The following is a 22,444-nucleotide window of genomic DNA, read 5'->3' on the forward strand; positions in this document are numbered from 1 at the left end:
GAAGTTTTTTTGCTGCAGGATGTCTATCTTTAAATCTGCTATTGTGGATACAGGGAGATTGAAGTGTTCTCCTACAGGTTTTTGTATATTGCCATTCCTAATATCTGACTTGTATCCATTTATTCCTTTACGTAGGGACTGTCCAGTTTGGCTGATGTACGTAGCAGAGGGTCATTGCTGGCACATGATGGCATATATTACATTGGTGGATGTGCAGGTGAATGAACCGGTGATGATGTGGCTGATCTGGTTAGGTCCTGTGGCGTAGATATGTGGGCAGAGTTGGCATCAAGGTTTTTTGCATGGATTGGTTCCTGAGTTAGAGTTACTATGGTGCAGTGTGTGGTTTTTTGCATAGATTGGTTCCTGAGTTAGAGTTACTATGGTGCAGTGTGTGGTTGCTGGTGAGAATATACTTAAGGTTGGCAAGTTGTCTGTAGGCGAGGACTGGCCTGCCTCCCAAGTTACTTCTATACCTCCCTCAAACTATTGGCTGAGGCCATGTCTACATCTAAAATTTTGCAGCGCTGGTTGTTACAGCTGTATTAGTACAGCTGTATAGGGCCAGCGCTGCAGAGTGGCCACACTTACAGCAACCAGCGCTGCAAGTGGTGTTAGATGTGGCCACACTGCAGCGCTGTTGGGCGGCTTCAAGGGGGGTTCCGGGAACGCGAGAGCAAACCGGGAAAGGAGACCAGCTTCGCCGCGGTTTGCTCTCGCGTTCCCCGAACCACCCTGCAAACCGCAGGGAAGGAGACCTGCTTGCTCGGGGTTCCGGGAACGAGAGAGCAAACCGGGAAAGGAGACCAGCTTCGCCGCGGTTTGCTCTCGCGTTCCCCGAACCACCCTGCAAACCGCAGGGAAGGAGACCTGCTTGCTCGGGGTTCCGGGAACGCGAGAGCAAGCCGGGGAAGGAGACCAGCTTGATTACCAGAGGCTTCCTCCTTCCACGGAGGTCAAGAAAAGCGCTGGTAAGTGTCTACATTGGATTACCAGCGCTGGATCACCAGCGCTGGATCCTCTACACCCGAGACAAAACGGGAGTATGGCCAGCGCTGCAAACAGGGAGTTGCAGCGCTGGTGATGCCCTGCAGATGTGTACACCTTCAAAGTTGCAGCGCTGTAACTCCCTCACCAGCGCTGCAACTTTCTGATGTAGACAAGCCCTCAGTTGGGGTATGCCAAAGTGTAGAACTTGATGTGCATTCGAGTTCTTATGAAGTATGTACAGCACCCTCAAGAGGCCCATTCAGACTAAACAATGCCAAACACAGGAAATTCACTTCCAGCAGTGTGAGCTGGAGCAAACTTGTTTCTGCTCCAAATAGACAAGAACTGTGCTACAACTATTAAATTTAAAAATGGAAACCCTGTCTCATAGGACTTCCTTACTATTGTTTGTTAAGACTTGTTTACGTGACAGTGTTTTTTGTAATCCTCTCTTCTCCTTTTTCTACATCTTACATATCTTATTTCTTTACAGCAGTGCCAGCTGATCTAGTTTGAAGGGGGAGAAGCCAGTTTGTAACTATGAATGTATATTTTATAGGGTTAAGAGGTTTTTGAGTGCGGTAATCTTGCATCATCTGAGTAAGGAAAAAAATTCACTATTGACAACTGAAGTAAAAAAAAAGCTAAAATGGGGTTATTAGTTTGATGATAATATGCTGAATGGTGCTCTGCTGTTGCTTGAGGATTACGGATTGTTCAGATATTTACAAAGGATAAATATTTGAACAGTTTGGATTAGTATATTTTTGTAACAAAGTTAAGGAATTATTAGTTTTTCCAACAAAAGTAGCACACAGTGATTTGATTATGGTGTTTTATTTTTAGCTAGCTCTGTTATGTTTGTTTAGTTTTATATATGCTTGCTTATGTTTATTAATAAAATATATAAAAAGTCCATCTAAATTTCAACGGAGTCATGAAGCTCTTCCTTAAGTTATGATCTATGGGCTTGTCTCTAGCTGATGGTGAGACATGTTTTCTTTTTTTCTTTGTTCACTTTGTGAAAATTAACATGAACATTTATAATGGAATTTGAGGAATTACGAGTTTTCTAACTTTTGATTTATGGAGCTGGTCTTGTCTGTCATGTGGTGAAAAGCCAGTTATTGATCCCTTAAGCCATTTAAACCCATTTTTCCTCCCTTTATAAAAATAAACACAATTGCTTGAGATGTTTTTGAAAAGTATTCTATTTATGGAAGTGATTACTTACATCATTTCCCTGTTACTTTAACTTGTATAAGGTCATATTGCTCCCCTAATTTAAGCCTAAATTTTTATAGAAGAAGCAGGTTGCTTTCAGCAAGTTACTCACCACTATTACTGTTTACAGAATACATAAGTGGACCAGCAGTGACTTTTTAAAAACTGATCAAAATTTTGACTCTCACCTCTCACCGAGTATGTTACACATAAGTTCATTGCCTCTTTGAAATGTCTGCAGTTTGTGAGGTAGATTAATTTAGTGCACTAGTGAGATGTCCTGAAATTCTCATTGTATCAGGTGCCTGACAATAAGTTAGGGCTGATCCCGGCAAAATGCTAAGTTGTACTTTAAGCAAAATAGAAGTATAATTTACCATAGATAACATGGAGTTAAAACAATCCTGATTGCTCATAGTATTCCCCTGGATCTGCAAACTTGGTTTTCAACACTGTCTCTAAAGATCTACTACATTTTTCTTCCATGATGTTATTCTGAGATTTTTGGCTTATATTTGGGTATGATACTTTGAGATACATACAGAGCACCTGACATACAAACCATTTTTTTTCCAAGAGACTAGCTATTGTAGTTTAAAGCACTTGGCTCTTTTCCCTTTTGTAATTCCAATAATCTGCTTTTAAAGATCTAGTTGAGTCAGGAAAGAAAAGATCAGCTGTCTCATGGTTTTAAAACTCATACTATCAAGACTGGATACACTACTTAGTATCAATCATCCTATTAAATTGGCCAAGAATTACTTCAGTTCATTTTAATACAATGAAAAGTGAGAGGATATAGACTACAGAAGTTATTCATACATTGCTGGCTTACTAGTAATCAAGACCACAGTAAAGACAGAGTGATGCCTCATAATATGGCAGGATAGTGGGAAAATATAATTATCCAGCAAATGTTTACAACACATGTTTACAAAGTTAAAGTAAACATTCAAATTTTGTGGGTATTTTAATGAAGAAAAGCAGCCTAAACATCTTAAGGCTAGGCAAAGGCCTCAGTAGAAAAATACAAGTGTCCCACTTGCTCTCAAATTATTAGGGTTGGTCTACACTGGGGGGGGCTATCGATCTAAGATAGGCAACTTCAGCTACGTGAATAGTGTAGCTGAAGTCGAAGTATCTTAGATTGATTTACTTCCGGGCCTCACGGCGCGGGATTGTCGTCCGCGGCTCCCCGTGTCGACTCTGCTACCACCGCTCGCTCCGGTGGTGTTCTGGAGTCGACAGGACCCGCCGATACAGATCGCTACCTGCCGATACAGCAGGAAGTCTGGACATATCCTTACTCTTAACATTAAATGTCTATAACTTTTTGATGTCGGATTGGACACTCTCCATCCTAGATTCCATGTCTTCTAGGCACCATTCCAAAAATATATTGATACGCATTGCAGAAGAGAATACAAACATGTTCATTATATAAATACTTAAGTTTTGCATGATAGAGAATGCCATGTTCCAAAGCCAAACATCAGTGTGTTTCTTAGTATCTTGAAAACTCGTTGCTTTTTTTTTGTTTGTTTTTTAAAGAAAGTCATAGTATAGTCACTATAAATCTGGATTTTAAATCCACTGCAAGAAATTTTCAAGACCTTGCCTCCTTGGAAGATTTTTAATTCTCTTGTCTAGAGTGGAAAAAGAACAATAAATGAGTTTTGTGCCCCTTTTTGACTATCCATTTTCTAGACGTAAAGGTGCCTTGTTAATTTTAGGCTCAGATGGTTTGGAGAATTTTATAATCCCAGTTTCCAAAAGTGACATCTGTGTCATACAAGTGTTCTAAATGTATAGAGCCAAATTAATTCCCTGGTTCCACCAAAAGCAACCTTGGTCTACGGTGAAAGCTTCTGCTGGCATTCACTTGGGAATTATTATTTTTTAGCCAGTTGGAGTGAGTATAAGTAAAGTGTCCTGGTACCAAATTCTGTATCAGTGCTTTTGTGTCCTGCACCAATGAGAGAGTGCACTTGCAATCAAGAAATTCAATTTGTTCACTTAGGTCCAACTGTGGTAAATTTTGTGAAGCTTTGTTGCTTTTAATATCAGTGGAAGTCAAAAGGCTAAAACTCGTGCCTTTGTTGTGAAAAGGTTCCAAAAACTTTGCTTCAAATTTTCTTCTATTTCTTCAATTTAATTTTTACTTTTCAAGTAGTACTGTTAACGAATCCAGATCCTTTTACCAAGACCAGTTTGATGTGAGAAGATCAGTTATGCTCAGACTGTGGTTTGTGTTCCAAGTTTCACTGCATTTTGTAGTCCCTCATTTCAGACTCAGCAGAGATTTAGGCATCCTTTTTATAATGGAGCATCATACAGACTTGCAATATGTTTGTATTCAGAAGGATGGCTTTATGCATACAGTACAATGCATTTTTTAGCCTTCCCTTTTAAAGAGGAGTAGCTCAGCAGTATATCATTAGGCCTCATCAAATTAGTCATGTTTTTTAAATTAATTTGCAGAAAGAACAGCAATGGAAGCCTGTACTGGCCTAATTTTAATTAATTGTTTAAATACAAACAGAAAGTTCTATAGTTTTGGGATGATTTATCCTCCGTTCTTTGAATATGAATTATATACATGAATTATGTTCAGCAGTGTGAAGAATATGTTTACAGCTCTAATATTCATGTGAACTTCCTTGCATGGTTTTCCTTCATTATTTGGGCAGGTGAATTAAATGTGCCAGGGCAAAATGTATTTATAATGCACCAAAACCAACCAAACAAACAAAGCCCTGGGATACCCTGGCGTAAAAAGAGTACAAAGAGGAACTGAAAAAAAGAGATGATAACCTAAATTAATAGGCATCAGGAAAGAGGAGGCACAGATGAAATATTTAGGGCCATTTCCTGCAGTCACAGTTCAGGTTAAAATTTCAATGACGAGATTAGGCATTTTGCATGCATAATCTAGTCTCTGTATGGCAATGTATTTAAGATATTTTACAATACTGTTGAGTAATACAAAAGAGTCTTAGTGTCAGGTTACTTATGTATAAAAGGGAGACAAACAGATTAAGAGGCAATTTTAAAAGGTGCAAAAAGGAGTAGTGGGGCCTAACTTTTCTGTCTTCAAGAAAATTCCTTTGAAAGTCTGCTGATGATATTTTGATTAACTGGACCAAGAGGTAGTTACTGCATGCCTGAAAGTCAGAGAGGTTAAAATTGTCCTTTTAGATGTCTTTAAGATTCTCCTACATATATGTGAAAAGGAGTTTCCAGGCACATTAGCTAGTCAGAATTCAAGATAAACAGTGACATAGGATTTGATTTTGCTTTAATGATTGGCTGACATCAGCATCTGTTGTTCTCATTAGTATTTGGGAAATGGCTCCTGGAAAGAGATTTTTGCCTAAAAAATGTGCTTTTAATATGTGCAAATTATTATATTCTAGATCGATTATAGTTTGGCATTTCTCAAACTGGGGTCTGTGGACCCCTGGGGTTCCCCTAGGGTACTCCAGGGGGTCTGTGGGCCTCGCTGATCAGGGCCTCCCCCTCCCTCAACTTCTCCCTCTCCTTCTATCTCTTGGCGGCTACTGAAGCCAAACTGGGAGATTTTAGGGGCTAAAAGTCTGGCAGCGTAGCGGGACTAAGGTAGGCTCCCTACCTGTCCTGGCCCCACGCCAGTCCTGGAAGCAGCCGGCACATCCCTATGGCCCCAGGAACTGCAGCCTATGGGAGCTGCAGGGGCAGCACGTTGAGGGACCCTGGTCCACCCACCTAGGAGCCACTGCCGGAGAGATGTGCTGGTCACTTTTAGGAGCCGCTTAAGGTAAGTGCTGCCTGGCTGAAGCCTGCACCCCTCCCCCTCCACCTTTGTCCCAGCCCAGAGCCCACACCCAAACTTCCTCCCAGAGCCCTCACCCCCTCCTGCACCAGAACCCCCTGACCCAGCCTGGTGAAAGTGAGTGAGGGTGGAGGGGAGCGAGTGATGGAGGGAGGGAGGATGGAGTGAGCAGGAGGCAGGAAGGAGTGGGGCCTTGGAGGAAGGGATGGAGTGGGGGCAGGGCCTGGGGCTGAGCAGAGGGCTTTGGGGGTCCCCAAAATTTTTAAAATCAAAATGGGGGTCCTCAGGTTGCTAAAGTTTGAGAATCACTGTTACAGATGATAAAACTGATTGAAAAAATCGTCCAGTTGATGACAGTTTCAAGTAACATCAATTGGGCCAAATTTTTCTTAGTAACATCAGTTCTAATGGAGTTACTATGAATTTACTCAAGACTGGATGTCTTTCTGCAAGCTGCGCTCTAGCTCAACCAAAAGTTATGGACTTCATGTCTGAAATTACTTGGTGAAATTCTGTGGCCTGTGCCATGCATGAGGTCAAGACTAGATAATCATAATGGTCCCTTCTGGTCTTAAAATTAATGGATCTATGAATACCCTGGTGTAACTGAATGCAGAATTAGTTAATTTGTGTCTTGATTTTAAAGTTGCCCTGGAGCTGCTTTTTTTTCTAATATCTATGCCAGTGTGTTTAACAGTAGATAGCAATAGTTCAACTGTGAGATAAATTTAACAGGAAGGAATATTCTTCAAAGCAGCAACTACTGTTTATACTTGCTTGTTTAACATCTTGTGAGCATGTGTGAAAATGAGAAGAAAAGAAAAACAAATCTTAACAGAAATATAAGAAAAGGGCAGAAAACAGTTTGAGAAGCTGGAGAGAGACTAGCATGCAGATCAAGGGGGAAGAGGCAACATAAATTAAGAAAGGGAGCAAATTCATCTCAGGTGTAGCTACTGAAGTAGATAGTTTCAAGTTATGAATTTGGCCCTGTATTTTGAACACAAAGTGCTGGATTTCAGCTTCAAAAATTCTATTAAGGAATTCTTTGTCTTTAAACCTTGTATGTTGAGTTGAGAATATACTCCTTAAATCGAGTTAAAAGCAAGTTTTCTTTACTGGTCAAAGTTTCCCAAAAAATATTGTACAGTTATGACAACTGTTGTGATGTGTTCAAACCTCTTTGGTTAGAAGTTTCAACAAATATCAGCCACTGATGTAGGGAATTCTAACACAAGATATATTTTCTATTTAGCAATGTTCCCCCCTCAAAAATGATCATTATTTGTAATATGTTATTCACAAAATAGTTATTTTATAATCCTGGATAGCTACTGTGATTTTTTTTTCATGAAAACATAAGATTTAAGTTTGTAAAGAGCCATTTTATTTGGACTATATTTGATGAGAATTAATAGCCAATATATAAATAAATCCACTTGTGAACTGTAAATCTGTTTGAAAAGAGAAACAAGATATTTAACTTATCCTTTCATTGTTGAATAATATTTAGCAACACAGTTGCAAACATATATGCCAGGGCTGTTATCACTAACTAAACTTACTGCTTATGAACCACTTGACTTAAAATTATTGTTGGTGTCTGATGAACCTTGCGTCTGATACTACAGAATTAGGAGAGATTCTTTGGTCTTGTAGTGGTTGTTTATTGGAACAACTTATCTGAAGAGAAGTGACACTAAAGAGAGGTGTGTGTTTTTTTTTTTAATTTGTTTCTGTGATAACTGTCTGAGGGTGGGTTTTAGTCCTTTCAAAGTTAACAGGCAAAGTGTTCATATCTATGCAAGCTCAGGATAATTTGCTAAATTGGAACTCTGACAAATGGCACACTTAATTGAATACCTTTGTTTTCTACATTAACCCCACCCTCCTTTTTAAATTTTGGGTAATAGGTAAAAACTAGCTGTTTGTAGTGGCAAACACAGACTACTTATAGAAAAGAACACTGTGTTTATATTTCACTTGAGAAATTACTAATATTTATTGTTTTTATATAATTTATACAGTATCTAAATGATGCTGGTCATTTTTTACACAACATTGGAAGGAAATGTCCACTGCTGCAAAGCCTATAATCTAAGGACAGACCAAACATTACAAACTAAAGAAGATTAGAGGAATATGTGGAGAGGAATTGTGACCACAGGCTTATGGGGTGGTATTTCTTAAACTTTCAATTTATTTTAAAAAATAAATATTATGAGTCAGAGCAAGCGGAAAAACGAGGGGTGAGCTAAAAAATGGCAGGAGAAAAAGATGGAAGGACAGAAAGGAATACAATGAATAAGAGGGGGCAATGATGGATGTGGGTAGAACACTGGGAAGGTATGCATGGTGACTGACATGATGTAGAGTATGCAGGTCCCAGAATATTAGAGAGAGAAGGTGGATGAGGTAATATCTTCTATTGTATCAACTTCTGTTGGTGAGAGAAACAAGCATTCGAGCTTACTGTAACCTCAAAAGCTTGTCTTTCACCAACAGAAGGTTTGTCCAATGAAAGATATTACCTCATTCACCTTGCCCTATGATATAAAGTGTAAGATGAAAAATCCAAAGCATTCATTGGATTCTGCCACAACAGTCAGGTGAGTGCTGCTCCAGACAAAAATTTTATATTCCCCCCCCCCAAAAAGAATGTTGAATAATATTTTTGTCATGATCCACGCTTCACCATATTAGTTAACATTTTTATACCGTGCCATAAGTGTGCATGTTGCTTTTCATAACAAAGACACAGTCTTTGTGCTGACTTACCTACCATCTTAACAGTATAATTCCTATAATCTGCAAAGAAATGTAGATTTTGCAAGTCAGAAGAATAGTGCCGTAGAAACTTAGGGTACTGAATCACCCCAGTTAACTCTCTAGCATCTTGAGGGCCCACCTGTCTGCAGGTCTAGGGAGAGAGAGAGAGAGTGGTTCTGGCTTCTGGTAGGTGGGGCTAGCTTTGGACTCTTGGGAGGAACTAGGTCCATCCAGTTTGCACCAATTTCTCCTTCCATCCCAGGTTGTGGCCCTGACATGACCCAACCTCCCAAATCAGGAACTAGCAGAGGGAAGGTATTAAGATCTGAAACTGGGAATGAACCACGTGGAGGCAGCAGATTCTGCAGGCACAAATACAAGCACAAGAGGTTTGTGTGGAATAAGCTCGAGTGTGAATTTAAAGTGCAATAGCTATTCGACCCTAACTCTTCACGTGGACACTTTTATGCTGCACTAAAAGTATCTTTGTGTACTTTAGCTTAGTTCACTTTCTGACTGCTTGGGAGGCATGATCTGTTGCTCAGTGGGAGGTTGTGTAAAGGTTAAGTTGGCAAGAGAGGACTTGTTTAGAAAACGGGAAAAACAATGAAGAGTGGAGAAATGGGTCTTGCTGTGAAGGGAGGAGGAGAGAAAGAGACAAGATTGTTCTTTCTAAGTGTAGTGGGAAACAGTGCATGTTAAAAATTCAATCCACACTCTTGAGTGACGTAGTTATACCGACCTAACTCCTATATGATCTAACAGGAGGGCTTCTCCCATCAACATAGCTACTGCCCCTTGAGGAGGTAGAGTATCTACACCCACATGAGATGCTTTCCTGTGAGCGTAGGTAGCATCTTCACTGAAGGGCTATAGTGGCGCAGCTGTGCTGCTGCAGCCTTGTAAGTATAGACAAGCCACTAGTTAAACTGATGCAGACCCCTAATGTAAACACACATATACTACTTAAACAAGATGTAGATTTAAGTTTAAAATGGTATATCTTTCTAGCATAGACAAGGACAATTACTTATAACTCTCTCCCAGCAGGTGGTTAGTGTGTCCGGGTTTCTGGTTGTATGCTAAGTTAACAGCTAAGAAGACTGGTGGCTGCTTTAAGCCTTTCTGTGTAATAGAGTTTGTGCAGTCAGGTTGTCCTTTTGTTTTCTTAAGGGCTGTTGCAGTCTTACTCTCTGTTTCTTGGGAGCAGTATAACTTCACACATAAGCTTTCATCGTGAGGATCACAAGATTTACCTGGTATTCAAATATTTAAAGTTTCATCTTGTTTTGTACTTTCAAATAGGGCCTGGAGGCTTTTGAGATGTTTAGATAATCGGTTCTTATGCCACTCAGTAAAACATCAACAACTCTTACTTCAGCTCTCAACCCTGGGTATCTTCAGAGTTTGACAGGGCCTTGACATTGCTGTAGAAGCAGCACATTCAACCCCTAGGAAGGAGAATATCATTTTTGACCAACACTTTGTGGTCAGTATAAAGTGAGCTCTTCCCCAGGCCATGTTCACCATTCCTTGTTTGGAAGGACAAATTTCCCCTAAACTAGACCTCAAAATGGGGGTGGGCAAGAGCAGATACATAAGAAGAAAAAGATTGGGGGGAAGGGGAGGAATCCCAAAAAGATCTCTGTTATTTTACCTGTCAATAAAAAATCAAACCAGACCCATATTTCCATTAGCAAGGATATGGAGGATTGCTAAATGTGATGGGCAAGAGTGGAAATAGGGTGTGCTTCCCAGATATTTAACACTTGGTCAGTGTATAATTTTAGTACAAAAGGTTAAGCACATTTTGACCTTGTGAGATTGATCTATAGGCCCTGTCACATCAAGGAGCCTGCATTAATTTCCTACCATGATGACTCAGGCCTAGAATCACAAATATTATGGGTTGACTTGTGATCATTAAAACTCAGATGCTACAAATAATTGTAACTTTTTAGGGAAAAAATGGCCTAATTTGTATTGTGCTGATGTAATGAGTCTACAAACATGGAGCCAAATTCTTCCTTCAGTGCTTGACAGAAATAATGAGATTACAACAGAGCATCTTAGAGAAGAATTTGGTTTACAGACTTTTTTAGTCAGCTTGTTTAATAAATAGCCTGCCTGAGATTGATCACTGTGCTCTAAAGCAGAGGTAGCTAACAGTAAATCAAACATTCTATGCTGCCATGATCCCAAGTCAGTTACTTCCAAGTACTTCTTTAATTAGAACACTGTTGGAGCTGTTGCTGAGCAATTAGACCTAAATACAGTGATTCTCAGTTCAGAAAACACTTTGGTGAAATCTAGAACTATTTTAGAACACAATAGGGATACATTTCGCATCAACCACTTTCTAAGCTGCAACAGCACTATGGTTAAAGAAACAAAAACATGTCACAGTTGTCAAAGCACAGCAGGACTATCAGTCAGCAACTATTGCTATATCAGAGTTTTGGGAGACTTGAAGTACTTTTCTATTAGTAAACTATTGTTCCCTGAAGCACATACAGGGCTCAGTTCTGCATTCCTTACTCTTGAGCAGTCCCCTTGAAGTTCATAGAACTGACAGTGCGAGGTAAGAACTGCAGGATCAGACCCATATTCTGATTTGATATTTATTTAATTATATTTAGAAGAGCATTGCCTTTTCCATAGAAACCAGCGAGTTAAATAAAAAACAGATGTTGAAACACTAGTACAAAGCAACTTCCAAGAATACTCTAACCTCAAACCAAACCCCTCCCGTTATATTTTCCCACACCTCAAAGAAGGCCTCATGGGCAAAATACTGCCTGTGATCTTATTTTATGTTTCAAGTGTGTGTGATTGATTACAAGGAGCAAATTTTTGAAAAGCCTAGTGGTGTCTGGGTTCTTTTAGGAGAGAACAGTGCTACAAGAGAACAGTTTCCCAGTGCCCTGAGAGAATATGAAGTTGTAACTGCATTCTGCTGGGCAAAAAGAAAATATATTTTTAATAGAGGAAAGGATAATCATTAATAACATTTATACATCAGTGTTTTTTACAGACATCAACAGAATGCGTTCTCTGCCCCGAATAATTTACAATCTTTATTTAATAAAAAAAAAGTGCAGGATAAGAGACAGGACAGCAGTACATGAGTGGGTGAAATCCTGTCAATTAAGTCACTGGGTAAAATGTCCATTGACTTTAGTGGCACCAAGATTTCACCTTCTAAGCAGGAAGAAGACATGGAGCAGAGACTGGAAAAGGAGGCTAAGGGAATGGGAACAAAAAGGGAAGGAAGAAAAAATTAGAGCAGAGATTACAGAGGGTCTTGTAGGTGAGGATAAGGAGTTTGCATTTGATGTGGCAATGGGTAAAAAAAACATGCCGTTTCAGCCTACTGGATGACGGCAACCTGTTCAGCATAGCTGTCTTGTCCATCATATTAAAGTGTCTGCCTGTGTTTTCACTATGCTAGGTTGGTATATGTTGGTAAAGGTGTTATATGTTGTTAGGCAGGTCTGTCTTCCTATTTACATTGTACCATGTTTGAACCTTCCAGCGGCTGTCATTCCTGACATAAAATACTTTTATTAGACATACTGCCATTTATCCACCAACGATGAGCTGACATTTGACTTCTGGCTCAGATGGTTTATTATCAGAGAACACAAATAGCCAAGTTGTTCTTGATTAATGAAATGTGTGTATATAGTCTCAGCCTTCAGTGGAGTTGGAACTATAATGAATTTTCTGCAAAAAATTGGCATCTGTTGTGATTTGAACTGCAAATTAAGTCTCAAGAGTTTATTTTTGATAGCTCTGATTGTTACCCTTGCTTGGGATTGGGGTAAATTGATGTGTTCCCTGCAGTATATTTGTCGTCTTTATTCACCATTGCTAAATTTAGTACATATACCTGTCTGTGAAAGAAACAAAGGTTGGCTGAGTCTTTGCAGAGTATGGTATGTAACTGTGTGTATATACAGGTTAACTTTCTACCTGAATAGAAAATATTTTTATGCTTATAATATTTTCTTTGAAAGACTTCAGCCGTACTGAGTTCATTTATCCTGTGCTGGAGGGCTTAGCAGTTGACAACCAATACAGAGGGGACTCCATAGCCCAGCGTACTCAACAGAGGAGATTACTACTCTTTACACTGCTGTGGAGTGGGTGTTTGGTATGTTGGAGATAGGGTCAGGGGTTTTGGGCGCAGTCCAGTCCAAAAAGGAAAGAAACAAAGTAGGAACCGAGCAAAAGGTAACATCTGCTACTTTCTGCCATGCCTAGCAATGGCCAGCTTTTGGCCTTGAGGAATGTGATGCCCAGCTCCTTTATTAATTTATTTGTATTGCTGTAGTGCCTTGGAGCTCTAGTCATGATCCAGGACACCATTGTGCTAGGTGCTTCACAAACACAGCACAAAAAGACAGTCCCTGTCCCAACAAGCTTACAATCTAAGTATAAAACAAGAGATAACAGATTGGGGAAACAAGGGGAATTCAACCTTACCCAAAGAGCAGTTAGCAGTGGTTCACTGTCACACTGGCTGGGTCCTGCAGGGATCTGTCCTGGGTCTGGTACTAGTCAATATTTTTACTAATTACTTTGATAGTGGAGTGGAGAGTATGGTTTTAAAATTTGCAGATGACCCCAAGCTAGGAGCAGTTGCAAGCACTTTGGAGGACAGGATTAGAATTCAAAATGACCATGACAAATTGGTTGAAAATGAGAGACAAAATTCAATAAAGACAAGTGCACTTAGGAAGGAAGACCGAAATGGACAGTTACAAACTGTCTCTGTTGTAATACTGCAGAAAAGGATCTGAGGTTAGCGGATCGCAAGTTGAATGAGTCAATGTGACACAGATGCATAAAAGGCTAATATTCTGGGGCATATTAACAAGAGTGTCATATGTAGAACACGGGATGTAATTGTCCTGCTCTGTTTGTCACTGGTGAGGCCTCGGCTGGAGTATGGTATCCAGTTTTGGGCAGCACGCTTTAAGAAAGATTTGAGCAAATTGGAGAGAATCCAGAGGAGAGCAACAAAAATGTTTTAGAAAACGTTTCGAAACCTATCCTGTGAGGAAAGGTTAAAATAAGTGGGCATGTTTAGTCTTGAGAAAAGGAGGTGGGGGTGGGCGCTGGTTACAGTCTACCTTTTTTATCTTGTCCACTTTCCACATGTTTATTAGTCCCATGAAATAAGTCGATACACTAATGGGATAGAATTTCTTATCATTTTAGACTTGTGAAAAAAAGACTAAATAATGTTTGAATGGCAGTGCGTGTTTCCAAGGAGGGAATGACTCACTGAGTGCATTTTTTCTTTTGATCGTTCCAGGTTTTCCAGGACCTCGGCACCTCAGTGCTATCTGGTGCTTTTAAGGGGTACAACATCTGTCTTTTTGCATATGGACAGACGGGTTCAGGAAAAACGTACACGATGATGGGAACTCCAGTGAGTCATAGCCTTGATTACACTCTTTTTTTTTTTTTAAATCTGTTTGTTAAATTGAAGTTCCTGATTAAGATCCTAATTAAGCAAAATGTTTAAGCACATTTTACTAGGGATTACTTGTGCTTAAAATTAAGCACATGCTTAAGTACATAGCTAAATAATGTAGCACAAGCTAAAATCATAAAAGTATGGATGTGTGTATGTATATATGTATAAAAAATAAAATTCCTTTTGTAAACTGTGCTCTTTGGATGTTGCATATGTGTGGTTTACCTTTTAATCCAAAGAAAACAAGTTTTCCACCATGAACACTTATTGTTCTTTGTAGCAGTCAGCCTGCCCTATACAAAATATTTTAATGTCACTTTCTTTGACAATCAGACAACCATGTTGAAGTTAAATTAATTTTACTAATTAAAATTTTGAATAATTATTTGTGCAGTCTTTTCTGCTGCATTTTTGTGAGAAGACTTTGCTGTCAATTAGGGAACAGTCTGAGGTGACCATACTTGCTTCATTTCCAATTACTAAATGAATTTGAATGGAAGTTTTGGGGGTGAAACATTAGCATGTGCTCCTCAAAGCCAGTCAGTTCTAAGATATTTGTTTATGGGGCCCCACTTAGTGTGCCTTTATATGTTAAAGCATCCAAACCAGTAAGTGCTTTGAAAGGGTTACTGACTTTGCTGATCCAGAGGGAAAGGTAGATAATCTCTCTGAAAACCTATCTAAATCGAAGGGGAGTGAATTGTCTCTAAAGCAGTGATTCTCAACCTATTTACCATTGTGGGCCGCATATGTGTTGTGCGGGCTGCATCCAATACTACCTGTATGGCCCTAAGGATGTTACATGGGCCACAGCTCTGTGCTGAATGGGCTGCAGTCTGAGAATCACTGCAAAAGAGAGAACCATTTTTCAAGGAGACAGCAAGAGCAAGTCACTACTTCCTGCCCCCTGAGAGGACCACTGATTCAGGTAAAGGATGGGGAGAGAGAGATACTCTTCAAATAAAATTTTTTTAACCTATAAAAATGGTTAAAGTTTGGTCTGAAATTTGATTACAGTTTCTATTTGGTTCTTATTTTTACTCAACTGGTTCTCCTGTCCCTAGAATGACCGTATTAACTTACTAAAGGCACCACCTGACAGGCATCTGCAGGGAGATTTTGCCCATCTGATATCTTAAGACCTGATTCTCTTCCTGTTTTAAATCAAGACTATTGCCATGGAAGTCAAAAGAATTATACTGATGTAAAACTAATGTAAGTGAGAGGAGAATCAGGTCACTGGTGTCTGATTATCTTGGAAGTATAATAGCAGTTTATAATGACCATATCTTAAAAATCATTACTAATTCCTATGGCACTTTCATTGTAGTAATGTTGCTGCTGGATTCTTTGGTAAGAGTGATTTGTGCGACAGGAAGAGTCCCACTTTGATCCACTACTTAATAATTTTCATTTATTGTACTACATTATTAGCATTGTTAATAGCTAGAATATCAGCCTGCTTGGTCTGTAGAGAACTTCCACATTTACAAAAAATGCATTTATTTAGGGAAAGCTGTTTTGTTTTTGTTTTTTTTCCCCCTTAATTTGTTCCATTTCAAATATACCTTCTAAAAATCTTTGCATCCTACTGCAAAGAGATTCCGAGTGGGAGGGGCTGAGCCTGAAGGTAGCTCCAAGTCTTTATGTAAGCCATGTGCTGTAGCAAGTGGAGTCATCTTAGCCTTGAACTCTTCAGCATCCACTGCCTATGAAAAATGCCCTATGATGACTTCCAGTGAGGGTAAGATTGACAGTTATGGGTACAGTCACCATTCTAGCCAGAGTATATCATCCCTTTAAGTCAGGGGTTCTCAGACTGGGGGTTGGGACCCCTCAGGGGGTCGTGAGGTTATTACATTGGGGGTCGAGAGTTGTCACCCTCGACCACAAACCCTGCTTTGCCTCCAGCATTTATAATGGTGTTAAATATATAAAAAGGTGTTCTTAATGCATAAGAGGGGGGTCACATTCAGAGGCTTGCTATGTGAAAGGGGTGACCGGTACAAAAGTCTGAGAACCCCTGCTTTAAGTGATTACTTCTAGAGATGCTGCAACTGGAATAGTTGAGTTTTCAGATCTAACACTGAGAATGCTCCAGGACAGATTGTGTTGTGATCTCCACAATTACTGCTTGTGTCTCTTTCCATGTTTTAGTGGGAAGTTGATACTGGAATAGTTGGGAATTCCCCATAGTTTTGTTTATATTTATTAAAATGACTTCTTACAAGAGAAACTGGGACTGTGATCATATCATGTAATTGTTCTTTTGTTTGTTTTTCTTTTGTTTAAAGGCATCCATTGGGTTGACACCTCGTATATGTGAGGTATTTCTTTTATGAACTTGAAATTATTTAAACTGTTCTTAATTTTCTTTTCTTTTTTATTTTTTAAGAGAAAAATATTAACTTTTGGTTTATGCAGGGCATTTTTTCAAGGGAGGATGATTATTCAGAGCAGCCAGCATCTTGCAGAGTAGAAGTCAGGTAGGAGTGTTTTATTATTTTTGGCCATATGTTTCTAAATACTTTCAAATTTGTATTTCCGTAGCAAAAGCACACAAATGTTATTTGATAAGTTTATTTCTCTTTCTCAGGGCTGTCCATAATTTTGCTGGGGTGTGAAAAATCTTGCAGTTCGGTTTTCAATCCAAGTATAGTTCCTTGGGTGCTGTTTGTTCACTGTTAGATCCCAAAGAATATGCATCTAAATAATAGTGGGTTAAGAGTCCATGTCTTGCTTGTTTAACTGTTCAAAATTTGGACCCTATACTGCATTCAGTTCTTATTCATAAACAGCATTAATTTTGTGGAGTTTTGTGCTCTGAACAGTTGAAGAGTTGGGAACAACATTAATTAAAAGTGCAGGAAATAACGCTGTGTTGGCAATACAGATGATTTATTGTCAGCACTATTTTGAACCAGCCAGCAGCAGGGGACAGCTGTTTTCTTGCCTCATGACAATTGATTGCTTCTCAGCTCCTTTCTAAGTGTCTGTACACACAACATGTAAGAAGAGGTAATTTGAGAGGTAATGAAGATGAATGCTTTAGTTTTTGATGTGGAATATCTGTGCCAGGCTGCAGGTGCAAATTTTCATTATCCAAAGAACAACTTTAAATAATTTTTTTTTGTGAATAGCGGATGCCAGAAAGACAACATTTTATTTGCTTTTCTTCAGTTTCCTTGAAATCTATAATGAGCGTGTCCGAGATTTGTTAAAGCAATCAAACCAGAAGAAACCTTATACGCTTCGTGTCCGAGAGCATCCTGAGACAGGTCCATATGTGCAAGGTGAGAGTGAGTTTCTGCATGGGTTATAGAGGAATGCCTATGTGCCTATTCTGAATGTTCACTTGCATTCCTAACATGCTCTTTATTATTTCCACTCTTTCCAGTTGTTAAACAGCCAACATGAAATGTGTAGTTTGAGGAACTCAAAATCCTCCCAGCAAAAATATATGGCAGAACATGGAATCTAATTCTTAATATACGAAGAGGGCGAAATTCTAGAGGAAGGACTCATTTCGTGTGTGTAGTGAATGTATTAAATAAAAATATAGAGTATAAGTTTTGCTGTATTGGATCAGGCCATTCATCTGTCTAGCCTGATAATCTGCCCCCCAACAATGGCTGCAATGAATGTTTCATGAGAATGTAAAACCATACTGCTAAAAGCAGAAAGAAATCTCTTTCCTATTAAGCATAGCAGAAAACAGGAGTAACCCCTTTTCCCCCTACTAACATGGCCTTTTAGTTGATAGCAATTTGCCTGTAAATCCTCAGAAGCTTCAGATTCCTGTCAGAAACTTTTTGTGAAACAATGTACTTGTTTCCACTGGAATTACTAGATTAGAGACTTCTAATCTGCCGACTTTCACATGGATGTTTGCTGTAGTTATAAAAACATTCTAATGCAGTTTTACTTTGTTTCCAAATTTACATCTTTCTGTAAAATTGTTTCTTCCATTCTGTTTTCCTCTTTTCAGTCCTCATCTTTTCTCTTACCTGTTTTTGCCTTTCCAATGTTTCCTCTCCCTTTTTTCTTTCCCTTCCCCTTTGCCTCTGCCCTTTGTCAGAAGTGTAACATCATTTTAAAGTAAACTCTCTCAGTTGTCGGTGCTTAAGTCATTTGATAGTGCATTATACTGAGTTTGCCCTCTGAAAAACAATACATTTGGTCAGTGATTGACAGAAAGTGGTTTCTACAGAATCAGCGCACTACAGGCATAGAAGTAACTGAGTAAGTGATTTTAAAAAACTATAAAACATATTAATGGTCAGGAATGAAAGAAAAGATCTTTCCAAACTGATGCAAACTTTAAATATGGGTGGGTTTGTCTGGAAAGTAAATACACCCATTTCCTTTTTAATGTGCTGCTAAACACTATGTCTACACATTGGGCAGGACTCCAAATTGCCTCTGGAATTACTGACAGTGCCAACTCTTGTCTATTGGCCAAGTGGATTGTAACATGTTTGACACCTACAAAGTATTCCTTTGATGTGTAAAATGCACATAAGACAGAATTGTATTGGTGGTGTCATGTCAGATCAAATATTAGCTTGTTCTGCTTTTAAAACATCTCCATTCCGTTTTGTAAATTTCCTTTGTTCTCCTCTACCCCTCCACCGCTGTTTGCCATTATCGTGCCACCTGGCTTATTCAGGTGTTGTTGTTTTTTTTAGGAGAGGGAGGGAAAGGGAAAATCAAGATAAATACTGTGGCTGGATTTTTGAAAGCTGGATAATTTTAGAACTATTAACTTTTGTAGTCAATTAACTTGGCTTTACAAGATATAATAATAGTACATAACATTCTTCATCCAAGAATCTCAAAATGCTTCACAAACATAAGTTAAGTCTCTCAAAAGCTCTGAGAAATATATAAATGGTATTCATAATTTACTGATAGTGAAACTGAAGAGAAGAGAGGTTAAGTGACTTGCCCAGGTTTATCCAGTGACAGAGCCAAGTAAAAGAAACATGAAATCCCGATGCCTAGTTCCCCGCTAATCAATATGTCCTGTAATATTGCATTTAGCACCTGATCATTGTTTTCAGTTTTCATGTCTCAGAGAATAAACTGATCACCAGCAGAGCCAATAGATTTTACACACAAACCTCCTACACAGGATTGGCCAGGTAGCATTCTGGTTATTTTAACTATGACTTTCTATACCACCAGCATCCTACTAAATTCAGGATTGGAAAATAAATGAATTGATGGTCTGATCCAGTATGGCAAACCTGTAATCCTTTGAAAACTAGGAGAAGCATACACATTTGGCCTTCACTCTGGCCCTTTCTGGGTTCCTTCCCTGGCTCCCTCTCAGCTGTTAACCTCATTACAGATCTGACCCAGAGCCTAGTTACTGCAGAGCCCCACAAGGAGTTGCTGCTTTTTCCTGATCATTGCCCAGATTGAGAAGAGTGCCGCAGACCAGTGCTTCTCAAGCTATCTGATGTGGGGGACTGGCAATTTTTTTTTCCAATGTGCCAGGGACCTGTGCCATATTATTATCCTATTCAACACTTGTACGAGGAAACTCACTGCGGACCGGCTGCTGATGGCTTGCGGACTGGCACTGGTCCACGGACCACCACGTTGAGAAGCACTGCTTTAGACTGTTTCATTCTCTATTTGCTGTGCTGTCAGGCATACACCTCCAGTGATTCCTAGGCTACAAATCCCAGAATTTTCTTGATCTGGGAGGAAACCACGTCAGATCTGGGACGTAAATCTCTTAATGTCCCAACTCAGCCTGTGATACTGTGGTAGGAAGTTATGCAGTTGTTCCCAGATAAACTCATTTATCTCATGAGGAACTGTCTTCTAGTTCTGATATTATTTTATATTTATTGTTAGTTCTTTAAAGAAGAATTCAATACCCAGATGTTACCTAGAATATTGTTTGTAATTAAGATAGTGACGTTATAATGTTGCAGTTCTGTGTGCCATTTCAGGTCACATGAGAAAATCCAACTTGGACATTCTGTTAGCCTTACTCCTGCCATTTTTGTCCCATGACAAACACATACATTCCTATAAAAATCTCTGCAAGGAACTTGCAGCTCTTCTTATAATAAGTAACATGATTCAAAATTTTAGAAAGAAATGGCTGGATGAGTTAAAAATGAAATAGCTACTTGTCTGAAGTGTCATGTGATATCATTACAGTGCTGTTGTTGTACCACATGAATAGAATTGATACTGATGAATCAGTGTCATGGGGTCTGTAGTCAGATGACATAATTCTGTATGTGTATGATACTATGTGTGTTGTGTGTTTAACAACTATAACCATTTATGTCAAATGTATTGCATTTGTGTATGTGGTTTGTTTCTTTTTGGGAGGTGGCATTATTTTATTTTTCTGGTAGGAGATTGATAGAGGAGCTGATCACATGGATTCCCGCAGAAGTGTGCTTATTTGTTAGCTCACATGTCAGATGAAGGGTGAGAGAGTTCAAACATTTTTCATGCTGCAGATCAGTACAGGTGGCTTGTTTTAAAGAACTTCTAACTCAGAAGATAAAGTGGTTTACACCTCTGTGGCTGCTTACAGTGTATTGCTGAAACCAATAATTGCTGAGTTCAGTAATGTACTGTATGATCCTGCAGTCTTTCTATGTGAGCCCTTGTCCTTTGAAATCCACAGAAGTTTTGCATGTGGAGTCTCTGCAGGATCATGCCCTAGGAATCCTGTTACTGATAGCTGGATGGCCATGTGCCACAGAGTGAGCACAGACTCTCCCACTTTTGTGCCTGCACCCTGTGTTTAGGCTGGTTTAATAAAGAGCGTTCACTCTCTCTTTTGTTGAATCACTCCAGTGTCTTTATCTACAGTGCTCATGCAGTGCCTAGATCCCCCAACAGTTAGTGCCCCATTGACCCTCCCCAGGGTCTCCTGGCCCTTGAGACTTCCTTATTGGCAAGGAGACAGAGATACTGCCCTCCTGTCTCCTTCCAGGCTAGTCTCCCCACTGAGGTTTGCCCAAGGCTTTTACAGCCTTCTCTTGCTTCAGCCCAGCTGTCACTACTTAGCCCAGCAGGTTCATCTGAGCCAGCCCTCCTTAGGGCTTGCAGCTGGGCTCCCTGTTGAGTACCTGCATCTCTACCCCTGGCCTACCGGCCAGAAAGCAGACTATAGCCAGCATTTTGGCAGGGCTTTAAAGGGGTTTTACCCCTGCCCTGCCACACCATGTTTTCTGAATTACATCCATATAATTATAGCCTGTAGTTGCATAGGAGGATGGTTTACTTTGCACCCCTCTACCAGGCAATTTGCTCCATGGGGAACAAGTGAGTATTGTTAAACTGATGAATATAGGCAAAGTTCCGAGATTTCCCATTATCTCACAGCACATTGCAATATGTCAGTATTTGCATCTGTACTTGTTGCGCATGAGCAGTCACCAGTTTAGGGGTAACAAAAAAATTTGACTGTTGGGGAAGGGCTCCCTTGTATACTGAACTTGTCACTTCCATAGTTTGTTTCAATAGTCTCTAGTGTATAGAAGCCAATACTTGGTTGAAAAATAGACAAGGCGGAGAACCAAAGAGGAAACCCTTTAGTGTTGCCTAGTTACTTTCATATTAGAGGTAATGTATTTTCCATTTGCAAGTCCAGTCAGGAAATCCAAGCACTAAGTATTTTGAATAGTTTCCAGACTATCATTTTTTGGATGCAAAGGTTGCACGTTTCTAGCATTTAAAATGCTGAAAGTGTTTCAGTGCTTCAGTTTGGAATGGTTTCAAAATTCTCTCTTCCAGATGGTTGCACTGTTAAGGAATCAGCCTCTTTTAAATCAGGAAATGATGCAATCTATATTGTTACTCTGAGACAGATTGCTGAGGCAGATTCTGTCTTAGTTTGAGATAGATTTCTGTTCCAGACACAGGTTTTTTGTGATCTTTCTGTGATCCTTGAAAACAGACTTTCTTTTTCCAAGTAGCAGAGAGAGCACTTAATGGCATTCCTTTTCCAACAGCATTAATAATTTTTCTTTTGCCTTTTTATAATAAACCTTTGTGTGTTGTGATCAACTAGTTACTATTGCCTCCAGTATAGAATCAGTAATAACATAGATGTAATGGTTAAGAACTGTGGAAACTTTATAATAAATATAACTGTGCCTTCCCATCACATAGCTAGTTTT

General features: G+C 39.4%; 1 protein-coding gene across 1 annotated transcript in view; it reads left to right on the forward strand.

The window, feature by feature from the left end:
- The window catches only part of STARD9 (StAR related lipid transfer domain containing 9), a 175,421-nt gene that overhangs the window by 60,328 nt on the left and 92,649 nt on the right, over window positions 1-22,444 (forward strand). Inside the window, 4 exon segments of the mRNA XM_030559592.1 lie at window positions 14,118-14,234; window positions 16,577-16,609; window positions 16,707-16,768; window positions 17,463-17,575. Of these exon segments, the coding sequence (XP_030415452.1) occupies window positions 14,118-14,234; window positions 16,577-16,609; window positions 16,707-16,768; window positions 17,463-17,575 (325 nt within the window).

Source organism: Gopherus evgoodei, chromosome 4 (genome assembly GCF_007399415.2).
Source record: "Gopherus evgoodei ecotype Sinaloan lineage chromosome 4, rGopEvg1_v1.p, whole genome shotgun sequence".
NCBI lineage: Eukaryota > Metazoa > Chordata > Testudines > Testudinidae > Gopherus > Gopherus evgoodei.